Here is a 13,883-nt window from a genome sequence, read left to right as displayed (position 1 = left end):
TTCCTAAAAACATTAAGCTATTGCCCCGACAAAACCTCATACCTAAACGCATTCAACACGGGTGGTCAAAGATGGATAAGTATAAAAATGTAATAGTAGGAACTAAAAACAAAACTCACCGAGACGGGTGCTTCTTCCAACGACGCCATGTTTTGCTGCGTGAGTTTCCGCTCGCGACCGAAAAATCTCCGAAGATGGCCGAGCGTGTTTCCAGTATTACCGACATTGCTTCCGATAGGGCCGATGTGTTTCTGTTATTACCGCTAAATTACCGATATCGCTGCAATTGTTTCGCGAGTGGGCTGCGTTTGTTTACATTTGAGATGCAATTCCTTCAAATTTGCTGTAATTCCTTCAATTACTTAGGGTGGCCTGTATTTGATTGCTCTGTTTGCAATCAACTGTTCTGTCTTCTCAAGAAAGGTGTTTGCATTGGTCTATGGTCTAACCACATTAAAATCTGAGAATTAAATGTTCATTAAAAATGTATTCCTTTACGGCAGTGAATGGTCATTTGTAGGACTTCCCATGATAAAGTGGATGCTTTGAAGTCCAACAACGAAACTTAACAGCTGAGATCTGAGCTTCATGAAGTAGTTTCGTCAAAAATAGAATAGGTTCAAGCTTGCTTGAATCAGGCGTGTTATTAAGATATGAATCCGTTTGATCAATAATATTTACAGCTTCCCTGTTTTGTTAAAGATATTTTCAGAGCCCTAATATAATGGCATGTTTTTGCTTTCACTTTTAAATTCAAAACGAAATTGAAACCTACAATGTCGCGTTATGGGAAGGACAGCAGGATAACATATAGATGGTCTGGTTATTGGGCATGACAAACTTTTTGTGAACTCATCCCATTGTACGTGCTGGTGGACGTATTGAAATATCAACTAATAAGCCCTTTCACAAACATCGACATAGCCACCTGTGTACAGGGGTAAACATTGCCTGTTTATGCATACACAGGGACACATTGACAACGACACGTCGCTGAACCACTCTATGATATCAAAACTCTCATCCGTGGTTGATGTTGTCTGTTGATTATGTCACGTCGACAGTTTTGGAAAATCCTAAGAACTTAACTTTGGAATAACATTTAAAGTTTGAGGTTCAGTCACGCTGAGTTAGCCCTGCGAAGATTCCAGACAGCACTGCTTAGGAATTACCTGGCCAGGCCACAGGCAAACTGTAGCCCAAATAAGGGCTGCGCAACAAAGAGAAAATGACCAGGGAAGCGTAGAAAGTGCTCACTTTCTCTGTGTTGCGCAGCCTTGTTTGCGCCACAGTTTGCCCTGTGGTTGGGTACTAACTTTCAGCTGCTTGCAATCGCAACTATCGCTGGATAAGGTCGCTTCGTTCTCGAACCACAATGGCGTCTTAGGAAAATTTGAATTCGAAGACTGAACAAAATTTTTCGGCTGCCAAATTGGCAACAAAAACAAAAGAAAAGAAAACAAAACAAAACCAAAAAAAACAAAAAAAAAACAAAAAAACAGCTTACATCCCAGCATCCTCAGTTTTAGCTAGGATACACAGCGTTCACTGCATGAACGCGTTCATGTAGTGAACGCTATGTATCTTAGCTACCTCAGTTTGTTCCCCTAGTTCAATGTAGTCATCAGCAATCATATATTCATCACTCGTCATCCACACTCTCCTAATACGTTCTTTACTCGAGCAAACGGTAATCGTCCCGCAACTTTTGGAAGAGCAATAAACGCTTTGAGCTGTTACTAGCCCGGAATAATCGATTCATTTGCTTACTCTAACAATTTTCGGCTAAATCCTCGTCAAAGGTTCCGAAATGAATCGTGATAGACATAAAGAAGACACTTCAAGATCTGATGCGCCAGTGAAAAAAGTCAGCATGAGCATGTCCAGAGCATGCCAACAATTCACCATTTGACTTGACCATTTGTTGTTGTTGTTGTTGGTGGTGGTGTTGTTTTGTTTTTTTGTCAGAACAGTTGACTTGTCTGTCCTGTGGGGAATCTTTCCTCGGGAGCTGGCCAATTATGTCAACCGAGACTGAAGCACTTAGCGATGTTCCAGCTATATGGGGACGGTCTGTACATAATCGAGTCTTGGTCAGACAATCCAGTGAATAACATCATGATCGAAGGAATTAGGACGTGATGGCATGTGTCAGCGAGTCTGACCATTCCGATGGTCGCCTCTTACAACAAACTCGTGTTACTGAACACCAGCTCTAAGCCGGATCTTCTCGGGTAGTGAAGATCATCTGACATTTTACTGACAGTGTACGCTTCATACGAGAGTATGATACGTTACACATTGCACGGGGCACTACTGAAACGGTGTATATAAGATTATCACCACTTGAGGTTTATGTGTGTTTGTATACCATATACACGACAACACGACGCAGGACGCTTGTTTCCTGTACATATACGTTGAGTAGTGTCTTGGGTAAATAAGGCATATACTTACCTCTGTCACTCAGCTCGCCCTGTGCTCGACCAATATTGACAGAACGCTGACGATAACAGAGTGATCACAACGTTCACGTTCTCCACCCGTGGATGAACAATACCATATCTTCTTTCATGTGTGCCCGCCATTAGGTTTTCTGGCTTTCATTTCTCAATAGTGGATGTGGTGGCTTAGGTTATGTGTAAGTGTGATTTGTGTGTGTGTTATGTCCGTGTTTGATATGATTAGCAGTCAAAGTATCAAGTGTCTGGAGGACTAGAGTGAGTGTAGTTTTACGCCGCACTCAGCATTATTCCAGCTATATGACGGCGGCCTGTAACTACTAGAGCCTGGACCAGACAATGCAGTGATACACAACATGCGCATCGATAGTTGGGAACTGATGACATGTGTCAACCAAGTCAGCAAGTCTGACCATGGGATCCCATTAGTCGCCTCTTACTACAAGCATGGGTTAGTGTAGGCCAATATTCTAACCCGGACCTTCACGATATTTTCGATTGGCATTTCATATCATCTCGATCAGTATTGTCAAGCATGGTGCCTCTGTTTTATACTGGTTTAATTTCAATACACAATACATAACAGCGTGGTTCATGACTTTTACTTTTGGCAATTTATGAAATGAACATGGTTGAAAAAAAACAACCCAAAAAGTATTTTCTTGTGAGTTTACATTTTTAGCCGATAAAAACATTAGGATTTTATTTTTTGAGCGGGGGAAATTAATTTTTATTTTTATTTTCTCATTCCTGAAAAAATACGGCAGGTGGGTCCGTAAAACAAGAAATAAATTTGGTCTGGCCTTACAAAGAAAATGAAGGAAAAATATAAGACTATAAGACTTACAGTATGCTTTAATATAGAATAGTTTTAGCTTCAGCGTTTTACCTCAAACATAAAAATCCTCATGTTCCCTTAAATTACGTCTAAATGGGGCTTTAGATGATTAGTTTTAGTAAAGCCAAAAAGCCATTTGCAACGAGATAATATTAAAAAATATATAATATCATTATGCCAAAAGTTGAAACTCAAATTTCCAGACATCTAAAACATGGCAGATAGAACAAAATAGTTCTTACGGAGGCGAGGGGAATACAACCTTACGAGGGACTGATAAAACCCCGTATTTCCTTCGACACGGTGTGATTACTTATAGTAATCCGAACTAGGAGACTCAGTATATCTTGTTTTGAGTCATATCATTTACATAAATATTTCTTATATTTAAAAGGATTCACCAAACCTGAACCTTATGTTACTCTATGAATCAATATTAATAACACCTTTGGGTAAAACAACAAATCCACGCAATTCTCATATGTATTATTTCGTATGCTTTCACTGTAGTCGATTGTTTCTGAATTATAGATTAAGCCAGACCAATTCTATTTCTTGTTTTACGGATTTTTGTCGGCGTGAGCTTTCCAACCACATCAAAAGGTCAATATGGTCTAATTTATGATGGCGCCTGGACCAGAAACACCTGTCGTTGATAATTCGAGTCAAATGACCGGACCCCTGGACCATTCAGCGTCCAGGATCCAATATGTACACACTGCCATCATGTTGATGTGTGTGACGCTAAACAAACAAATAAACAGAGAGACAGGCAGTCCGACATAGTACCAGGTAATATTTCTTTTTAGCGGGGCTGCCCAAATTTAAGTGTGTACGTTCAGGGAGACTATATATAGATGATGTAGATTTTCCCTGGTACATTGAACGGTAGGCTACATAAAGCCTGTTGGTCAAATATGAAACTATTGACTCAAGTGCAGCTGTCTGTGGGATCTTCCAGCTGAGGAGCTTTATATGTGTAATGGGTCGTATGGACAATACCATTTCACACGTGGTTCCGGTAGAAACAGGAAGTGATCTTCTACACCCCAGTTTCAATGTTTTGGTTTTACCGTTCACAGAGGATGTCAATTGTGTAGAAGCATTGTCTTAATTTCCGAGGATTTCCAGCCCCACAGATCCAGATGCAGAAGAAAATGTTCACCAAATTTACGACTCTAATACAACATGCAGTAGACTCGGTATGCGTCCGTCAGCTGTTCAGATTTTGTCTCGAAATATGAAATTACGGGATCTGATGCCAATGATGGTCAAGGATGGATAGCGCTTAATCAATCTCACAAACTCCCCTACTGAAGTTGAATTATGTCAAGCTGCTTTTGTACAGTAATGTTTGTGTTGTTGATGAATAACTTTTTGTTTCTGTCCCGAAAATAATGCTAGAATTACTCGATCAGATCAAATGACATTTTGACAGATGAACTGGACGCGGGAACTTTAGTTCTGCGTCTGTTAATAATTCTCTTTTCAAGTGAAATATCTCACTTGATCGAAATTCAGCTACTAATGGTCGTAATGCCCAAACAAAAGGTAATTGTCACAGGATTCAGGGGTGTAAGTTTGGTGTCTGTGGTATTTACGGAAATACTTACCAGTGTCATTAAGTTATAATAGGTAGTTTCCCAGATTTGACAAGCACCAAAATAATTCTTATAATTTGCAAATCTAGTAGGCCTGATAGAGGTCCATTTTGAGGAGATAAGTGGGATGTTACAACCCATCTTCGAAATCTCCAGGGAATACGTTCTGAATGATCTCCACTGTACCGTGGATACATCTACGGTTCACTCCAATACATTTATTACCCCCCTTGGCTGGCTTTTTTTCCAAACAGGTGTTGATGCTGGGAAGTTGGGTAAACCAATCACAACTCACTTTCGCTTTTTAGATTGTCTAACCGATTAAACTTGGCAATACAAACCATACATAGGTTCTCTGAAAGGGGAAGAAGGAGTTCTTGCATACATTTATTTAAGTTTTGGACCTGTCAGTTTGTTTGTATTGGTTCCCCCAAATCTGAGTCACATTGCGAACAAACTTTCATGGCTGCAATCGGTATCTTTGATGACAGTGACAAACTCAGTTGTAACGGTGGCTTTACTGATTGGCTGCTGTGAGAAAATAAAACAGCCAGCAAAGGGAGGTAATAAAATCATTGGGCCGACCTGTAGAAGCATCCAGGGTATAGTGGAGACTTATCAGAATGTATACCTGGAGATACCAAGGATGGTTATGACCATGGCTATGAGAAAGTGTGCAGTGCTATTAATGACTTCCGATCCATATTCATATATTACTGCAGGGCTTTCTCTTGTTGAAGTACCCTACTAGCTTTGACCTGCTTGTCTACATTAGGCACATAACATATGAATTGGATGAAAGTTTCTCCGAATAGTGTTTTGGGGGTCATTGGTTTGTACATCATAAACAAGTTGTAGTGCAGTCAATTTCCACAAACATCTGTCTTGCTAATTGCATAATATATTTGTTTTATCATGGGTCATTCAGTGACTGAATTCAGTATGGACACAACATGGAAACTGGTAAATTATGTTCAACTTGTTCAGAGGTTAAGGAGATGGTTGACCCCAGTTGAGTAAATCAGTGCTCATACTGTTGGTCACTGTATTGTCTGGTCCGAACTTGATTATTTACAGGCCGTTGCCTTATAGCTGGGATATTGCGGAGTGCAGCGTAAAACTTAAACTCACTCACTCTCAAGCGTTAAGTCATCCAGACAGTGAGCTTCAGTACTCATACCTTTGTATTGGGGGTAAAACTGAACTAGCTTTGAAGTCCTTTACAAACTTTTATGATTTAGAGATGTATTTGCATGTATTTGCTGTAGCAGATTCTAATGCTTTCTGATGTGGTGTGCTTGGATTGAGTTAAAGATGGTCTGATGGATCATGTGGCATTGATGTTTTTGTTTGCAGTTTGCACCAAACTTGTCCCTGCAAGAGGAGTTTATTCATCACTGGAAGGCCATCACCAACTACTTTATAGACAACAAAGGTCTGTATAGACTGCATCCTTGCCTCGAATAGATGTCTGCTTGTTACACCCTAAATGCCATTTTAACAAAGTGGTCAAATGTAGGATATGTTATATTTGGATTTACTCTTTCTTAGTAGAGAACAGAATCTAGTGGTATTGTTGGGTTGAGTTCCATGTGAGATTCAAACCCAGACCCTCAGGCCAACTACTTCATAGCAACTACTTCATTCTAAATTTTCAATGTCATGCTTAGATGGTGAGATGTCAGTGTTTAACAAAGTGGAATTTTGAAGGTGAACGAGGGCATGTGGAGCAGACCCAGATACCGGGTCACCTGGACCAGATGATGAGGATCTTGCAAGAGGAGGAGGTGATGTCATTGGAGAGTGGAACCACGGGTCCATGCCTGGAGTACGTCCTGCAGCACAAGCTGATGGAGACGCTCTACACACTGGGCAGAACGGATGTGAGTATGGAAGCTTAATAGACACCAAGCTGACCCAGTAGTAAAACAAGAGCTGTTCACACAGCTTAGTGATCTGAATGAATGAAATTGAGTCCTTCCCGGAATATTTGCAGTCTCACGTTTCCATTATTTGTTTGTCACCTGTTTCAGCACCCGCCAGGTATGAAGCAGATCATCCTCAGTTTCTTCACCAAGATTCTGTCTCGCATCAAACACCCGCTCCTGCCGCACATCAACGTACACAGGGCAGTTCAGGTACCTAAACATATGCTGTAGCCTTTTCTCTTTTCTCCTGATTCATCAGTGTTCATGCTGTGCCTGATTCCGAGGTTCTGTAAATTGCTGGAATATCACTGATAGTGGACTGAAGAGCTTTCATTTGCTGAAGAGCTAGCAAATTATGATTGCAACTAGGGCTATGAGGGGTCCAAATTTTCTACCCGAGTACCCAGCCCCCTATTACCTTACTCTACCTTGTTACCCATTATGTTGTTGCCGGACATCAAATTTGCAATAAGTGGCAATATATTCTTCAGCCATGAGGCTAAAATTTTCAGTTTTTTCAATATTTTAACCATGTATTATTTTTAAAAGAAGTGACTGTAAATTATGTATAAATATTCACAGAAAGTGTAACCTCTTAATCATGAAAGAATAACATATTATATTAATTAATATATTACTCATGGGTCTGTATATTGAGATGGGTACCAGGGTCCAACTCATTACCCACCTGTCTCAGGTATCCGGGTTGCAATCCCTAGCCCTAACTGCAACACATATTTTCAGGACTAATCCCTTGAGTAGACAGTATTGTATATGCATTAGCATAAGTCGTGGGCTCAGTATTTAAACAGATTAGGCGGCGGAAAAAGTGTGTGACACGATTAAACTTGAGTGGGAAGCATGTGGGCTGTGTATTGTGATCACCATTGGTTTTACTCAGTGCATTGATTTCAGTTTATTACCTGATTTTTGTTGTGTAAATTTGATTTTGGAAAGTTTTTGTAATTAATCATGCTCTGAAAGTTTATCTGTAGTTTATGGTCTAATATTAGCCTTCAACAGATGGAAATTTAGTTACTGGAAACAGCAATAAGCAGAAATACTTTCTAACATTTCTCAGTGCTTGTAGGTAATTCAGTGTTTAGTCCCATTGTATTGAAAAAATACTAAATGCTCAAAAGATCATACAGAATCAGTGGGAATTATTAATGGCTCTGAAAGCTACCTTGAGTACTGTTATGTCAAGAGCATGTCATGAAACCTTGGAAGGCAGTTCTTACTTGTTTGGGTTCTTGAGCCAATAGACCTGTGAAGGTCGCTGGGTAGAATAGGCCAGCAATCCATGCTTGTAGTACGAGGCGGCTAACAGGATTGGGTGGTCAGGCTCGCTGACTTGGTTGACACATGTCATCGGTTCCCAATTGCGCAGATCGATGCTCGTGTTGTTGATAACTGGATTGTGTGGTCCAGATTCGATTATTTACAGAACTCCGCCATATAGCTAGAATATTGCTGAATGTGGCGTAAAACTAAACTCACTCACTCTTGAGCCAATCACATTTCAGTTTTCAAGATCAGCTTGGTTTCATTTTTTTGCAACCTTGATTTGGAAGTCTGAGTGAAAAAAACACAATGGATACACGTACTCTGTTGATGGTACCTGTTTGTTTTAGATGTCATGGCACTCAAGGATCAGCAACAAAGTACAGTCAGGCCGCGTTAATCCTGACAGTTATGTTTTTCAACAAAAACGTTTGGATAGGGAAACATACGGACTACTGAAACTTCCCTTTGACATGTATTGTCGTCTTTGAAAGACATTTTAGAATTTGTATAGATGAAGGATAAAGTTCTATGGATAGTCAACTTCTTTAGTGCAATGGGTGCGACATTTCGATGTAGGTAGGTTTCGTTGTAGGTGCGGCATTTCCATGTAGGTTCTAACACCCTCATGTTTTGTTGTATGTGCAACATTTTGATGTAGGTACTGACACTGTCACTCGCTCGATAACGGTGTTAGCACTTACACCAAAATGGCGCACCCATTGCAATAAAGGAGTTGACTATCCATGGAAATTGGTTTTCCTTCAACAATATATTGGCAACCATTTTTGTTTTTAATGTTAACATTTGGAAGTGTCAGTTTTAGTTCTTTTAAAAGAATAAGACATGGTGGATGATGGTGCTCTGGCTGATTTACTGACTGAAAATTTAGAAGCAGAATGGGAAGTTCACTGTTTGAGTGAGCTGTTAGTTGTGATCCGGCGGTCTGTTTCCAGCGCCTGGTGAAGACCTGTGGGGAGGTCAGAGCAGCCCCGACTGAGAAGGAGGAGATTGAGTTCCTGTGTACTGTTTGTGCCAAGATCAAGACAGATCCATACCTAGTCAACTTCTTTATTGAGGTAAGTTGTGTATTGAATTGCTTATTCTCCAAGTGTTCTATATCCATTTCAACAGACTCCAAAGAAAAGAGCTGACGAGACTTCCCAATCACAAATTCATCATAGCTACTGTGAAACTTTGTGTCACTGAGAGTTGGGTTTCACATCGTTTCACATTCCAGCAGTGTCGTGTTAAGGGACACATGAAGTGGGTTTCACACATTGTATTTATACAGAGAATCAAACCTGGGTCTTTGTTGTGATAAGCAAATACATTCATCATTAGGCTAAAGCACTGCTTCTTTCACTGGGAATTACTATGGTCACAGTAGGGCTGTCTGGTAGTCAAGGCTTTTATTCACCATAACCCGCATGCTAGGTTGGTATCAGAGAAATTGCACCATGTCCCTCTCAGAAACCACCAGTGACATAAACAATGATGTGATGATTTGAATAGTAATATTAGTAACATGGAATAGTGATGTGTCAGGAATAGTGATGTGTCAGGAATAGTGATGATATGTATAGCTGTGGTGTGTCAGGAATATTGGATGTTGGGAGTATGTAATCACTAGGAATAGTGGTGTCATGTATAAATAGTGGGGGGTGTTGGAGTAGTCTGCTGGTTTAAGTGTTGGCACATCATATAGAACACCTTGTAAGTCGTACGTGCCATACATTAACAGTAACTGACAATTGTCTTAGTGCTAAAAGAGCTTAAAAAATCAAGGCCAAGGGTTCAAATCCCAACTTGGACACTATGTGTTTAACCCATTTATGGTGTCCCCTATTGAAATATTGCTGGAATATTGCCTGAAAAGCTGTGTTAGCCAATAATCACTATAAATAATGGTGACGCATCAGAAAAGTGGTGATCTATCAAGAATGAAGATATGTCTGGCGCATTCATAAGCTATACTGAAGACAAAGATATGTGAAGATTAGTGAAGTATTGGGACTTCAACAGATTTTATGGGGGCAGAATGCCATGAATGCCTTGAGCAAGTTCATTTAGTCCCACAAATCCCAAAGGACCTTCCGGTTTTGTATGGGGTGGTGTGGTAGCCTACAGGTTACAGTGTTCGCTTGTCACACTGAGGTTTGATTCCCTAATGGGTACAATGTGTTAAACCCATTTCCTGTGTCCTCTGGCATAATATTTCTGGAATATTGCTTAAAGTGGTGTAAAGTCAGACTCACGGTTATTCCTCAGCTCTGTGTTTCTGATACACAGTGATAGAAATTAATGCTCACCCCCAGGTCCGAGGCAAGTAGAAGTTTTTCTGGGTGAATATTACAACTATGTTACTGGTCTCCTGGTCGACAAGGGTTTATGTCATTGCTGATTATAAAGACTTCCATTCGTATCTCTCCCCACTGATGAAAAGCCACACCATTTGTTTGCTTTAAATTTGTTTGCCCAACTACAGTTGGTTAATATAAAGTGAGTTTTTTTACTGTCTCATTCTTTTTAACTGGACCTGTAGAAAGCAGCTTGGGCCAGTAAGTTTTTATGTCTGCTGGTCCGAAGACCCTATCTGAAAATAACGTTAATTTTTATCATTGGATACAAGTCTACTGACTGCTCAAAGCCATTTGGCAATTTTACAATGCCATTTTTTTCGACATGGTTCATGCTTGTGGTAACATTTATCATCAAATATTTGCTAGCTCGGGATCATCTGTTTTTGACATGTAAATGTTTCAGGCACCTGGGAAGTCCCCTGACAAGGGTCGTCCTTCTCTGCCGCTGATGGTGTCGACACAGCCAACAGCCTCACACAATCTGGAGTTCTGTCTTATGGATGCTCTCATCTCACTTACTTCTAGTCCAGTGAGTTGATTGATGTTATTGTGCAGCATTTCAAACTTCATCTCTCTGTCCTTGTGTTTTCAGAAGCTGTTGTGTATTAAATATGTGATTTCCCCAAAGAATCATATAAAATAGCTACAATTGCAATTGATGAATTTGCTTAAAACTATTTCCTTCTTACATGCATTTGATTGGTGTTTGTGGTTGTTTTGCAATTCATTTAGTGGTTGCAGTGATGAAGACTGTTCAGTTCATCCAAATGATATGTTGTCTGTATCAGGCTCTGATGCTTTATTACTTCTGTTATTTGGTGATTCCCAAGATGAGATGACAGTTCGAATCACATTGTGCCCAGAATTCATTGCTAGGTTTGCCAGCCTCACATGTATTGACGTCACCAGTATAATCACCAATATCTGGGGCTTGCATTTCTTCGAAATTTTATTTGCATCAAGTTGACATACAGTGATTTATTACCTACAAGGGCGAACATATTGGAATCTGGAGTTCACATTTTTTCATACGATGCCCTAAGGCAAAGTATCACATTGTCATGGTAACGTGATGTCATGAACAATGATGTTGCGGTTCCTCTGTGACATTGTGTTCCTCCTGTGGCGACGGCGGGTAGCCAGCCTATGGTTGAAAGTAGATTTGGGTTTATTTTCCTCAATTTGTTGACTTGGGTAATAAACAGAAAATTATAATCGTGCCTATAACATACTATATTTAGGACACTTGTGCCTAAATATAGGTATCTCCATCACTCTCGCTCGGGAAATACTGACATTTAGGCACTTGTGTCGTAAAAATAGTATGACATGGGCACTCATATATTATCCTCTATGTATGTTACATGAACTGTTCAGAACAGTGTTAGTCTAATCTCACTCCTGTCTGCAGGATGCACGTATATCGGTGAAGGCATGTGAAGGTCTGATGCTGTGTGTGAGCCTTCCGGAAGAATCGGCTGCCAAGTGTATCGTAGCGGACACCAAGTTCTGTCTGCATCTCACAGAGAAGCTGTGTCAGCTGTACCAGGATCTGCCGACTGTCATCAGCCCCACAGACATCGACTCTGTAGATGCGAAATGGGGGTAGGTCATCTTCATTGTCTGTATATGAGAGTCAGGTGGGAGAGGATGTTTAACTCTCTTTATGATGTACATACATGGGAATTCTCTGAAGACTACAGACAGATTGGTAAATGTTGCTACTAGTATTCTCTTTGTCTTGCTCATATTTAGTGACTGTTGTCACAAAACAGGAACATTTTGAAGCATTCCATCACAGCATTATTGCTTGTACAGAGATACCAACCACCAATTTTGGAGTTGCTCTGATTTTCACATGCAAATCCACTCTCTCTGATTTTTTAGAAAATACAGATACGTTTATAAATTTGGAATGTTTTAAAAAATTTGAGGCAATAGCCATTTAAATATGTTCATTTGAGTTTCTCTGATTTTCACATCCAAAATTCTCTCTCTCTGATTTTTCGAAAATACCCCCACCATCAAAATGGGCCTGAGCTCCCTCTCACGGTCACCCCCAACTTGCACCTTCATGGCTTGGGAATTGCTTTTATCAAGGCATGACTCTGCTTTCATTTGATTCAAGGTTGGCATCTCTGCTGGTAAGGAAAAGACTTGCTATCAAATTCAGTAACTGAAGTCTAATTTTGACATTAGCCACCTGGGTACTCCCTCCCCCCCATCACCATCCTCATCTCCAACCTCACCCCGACTCTCAGACCTCCACCCCCCTCTTTGTGAACTGTTAGTTAGTATCTTCAAATTTTTTATCAGTCATTTCTCTGTAGAAATCATTTTTCAGCATGATGGTACCTTTGAAATTTCAACATGTGAGGATCATTTGCATGAGGTGACATATAATATAAGATGTTTAAATGGATCGGTATGGTTACTGAATCAATAAATAATTTTTGACTTGACATCACCATGTATACGATAGTTTTTCAGATTCTGACAGTATTTTTGCAAGTGAAAATAAGATATTATGATGGGATCCATCATAACTGGCTGCAATAAAGGGACACAACTCTGACTGTAAAAGTGATGTGCTATTTCCCTAACAAACTATTACCAATAGCATTGATTCAGGTAACCTTCTGTCATGCAAGTCATGTGGAAATGTGTATTATGCTTTATGTTGTTTTCAGCCTGGATGTGTTCACTGAGCGTGAAGACCATCAGTCTTTCATCGGCAAGCGTACACTAATATCATTCTTGTCGTGGTTGGATTATTGTGACCAGCTCATCTCTGTTGCCAACCCCCTTGTTGCCTGTGCCTTATCTACTTCCATACATGTTGAGTTACTCAAAGGGAAGATGCAGCCTCTCATCTTACAAACGTAAGTTCAGTGTTTGTGTCATATACTGACAAGCAGAAGAAATGCAACTCTGGCATTTTGTCAAGTTTTGGATTAAAAGACATAAACATGCTGCTTACTTTTATGAGATTTCACGTTTTTGAAAATTGCTTTTCTTTTGCTGTTCAGTATGTTTTTTATGCTTATTACTTTCCAGTTGCACAACATTTGAAATTGAAGTGGGTCTTGGTGTCTTTATGTTTTTATCTACAATTCCAGACTAGTGGTTAAAGTGGTCGCTATGATGCTAAGGACATCTGTTTGGATCCCATTTCTGGTGTCCCCCACCATTATATATCTGGAATATTCCCAGAAATGGTGTAAAATTATAATCCTTCAAACTCTAAACTCTTGTTTCCCGAAGATGAACTATCATTGAAAATTGACCGGAAGGAGGATTAAAAATGTTTATCGATTGTAAAAACATATTTTCAATTATCAAAATTTTGTCGTTTTAGTGTAATGCACTTGAATGAAGTAAACATTCCTGTAAATAGATTTGATGAA

At 39.9% G+C, this 13,883-nt stretch overlaps 1 protein-coding gene across 4 annotated transcripts in view; it reads left to right on the top strand.

Moving 5' to 3' along the window:
* Window positions 1–13,883, top strand: part of LOC137265312 (FHF complex subunit HOOK interacting protein 2A-like) — a 112,832-nt gene that overhangs the window by 6,638 nt on the left and 92,311 nt on the right. For 3 of the 4 annotated variants that reach the window (XM_067800679.1, XM_067800678.1, XM_067800677.1), the window contains exons 1-8: window positions 4,335–4,502; window positions 6,258–6,336; window positions 6,612–6,784; window positions 6,935–7,039; window positions 9,070–9,192; window positions 10,880–11,005; window positions 11,888–12,081; window positions 13,167–13,358. In XM_067800679.1, the coding sequence (XP_067656780.1) occupies window positions 4,446–4,502; window positions 6,258–6,336; window positions 6,612–6,784; window positions 6,935–7,039; window positions 9,070–9,192; window positions 10,880–11,005; window positions 11,888–12,081; window positions 13,167–13,358 (1,049 nt within the window). In that variant the 5' untranslated portion in view covers window positions 4,335–4,445. Of the gene's footprint in view, window positions 1–4,334; window positions 4,503–6,257; window positions 6,337–6,611; window positions 6,785–6,934; window positions 7,040–9,069; window positions 9,193–10,879; window positions 11,006–11,887; window positions 12,082–13,166; window positions 13,359–13,883 lie in introns of those variants that run through there. The other variant, XM_067800680.1, reaches the window with a different exon arrangement.

Source organism: Haliotis asinina, chromosome 15 (genome assembly GCF_037392515.1).
Source record: "Haliotis asinina isolate JCU_RB_2024 chromosome 15, JCU_Hal_asi_v2, whole genome shotgun sequence".
NCBI classification, from domain to species: domain Eukaryota; kingdom Metazoa; phylum Mollusca; class Gastropoda; order Lepetellida; family Haliotidae; genus Haliotis; species Haliotis asinina.
The sequence above is the reverse complement of the archived record's forward strand: the minus strand, read 5'-3'. Positions and strand labels throughout refer to the sequence as shown.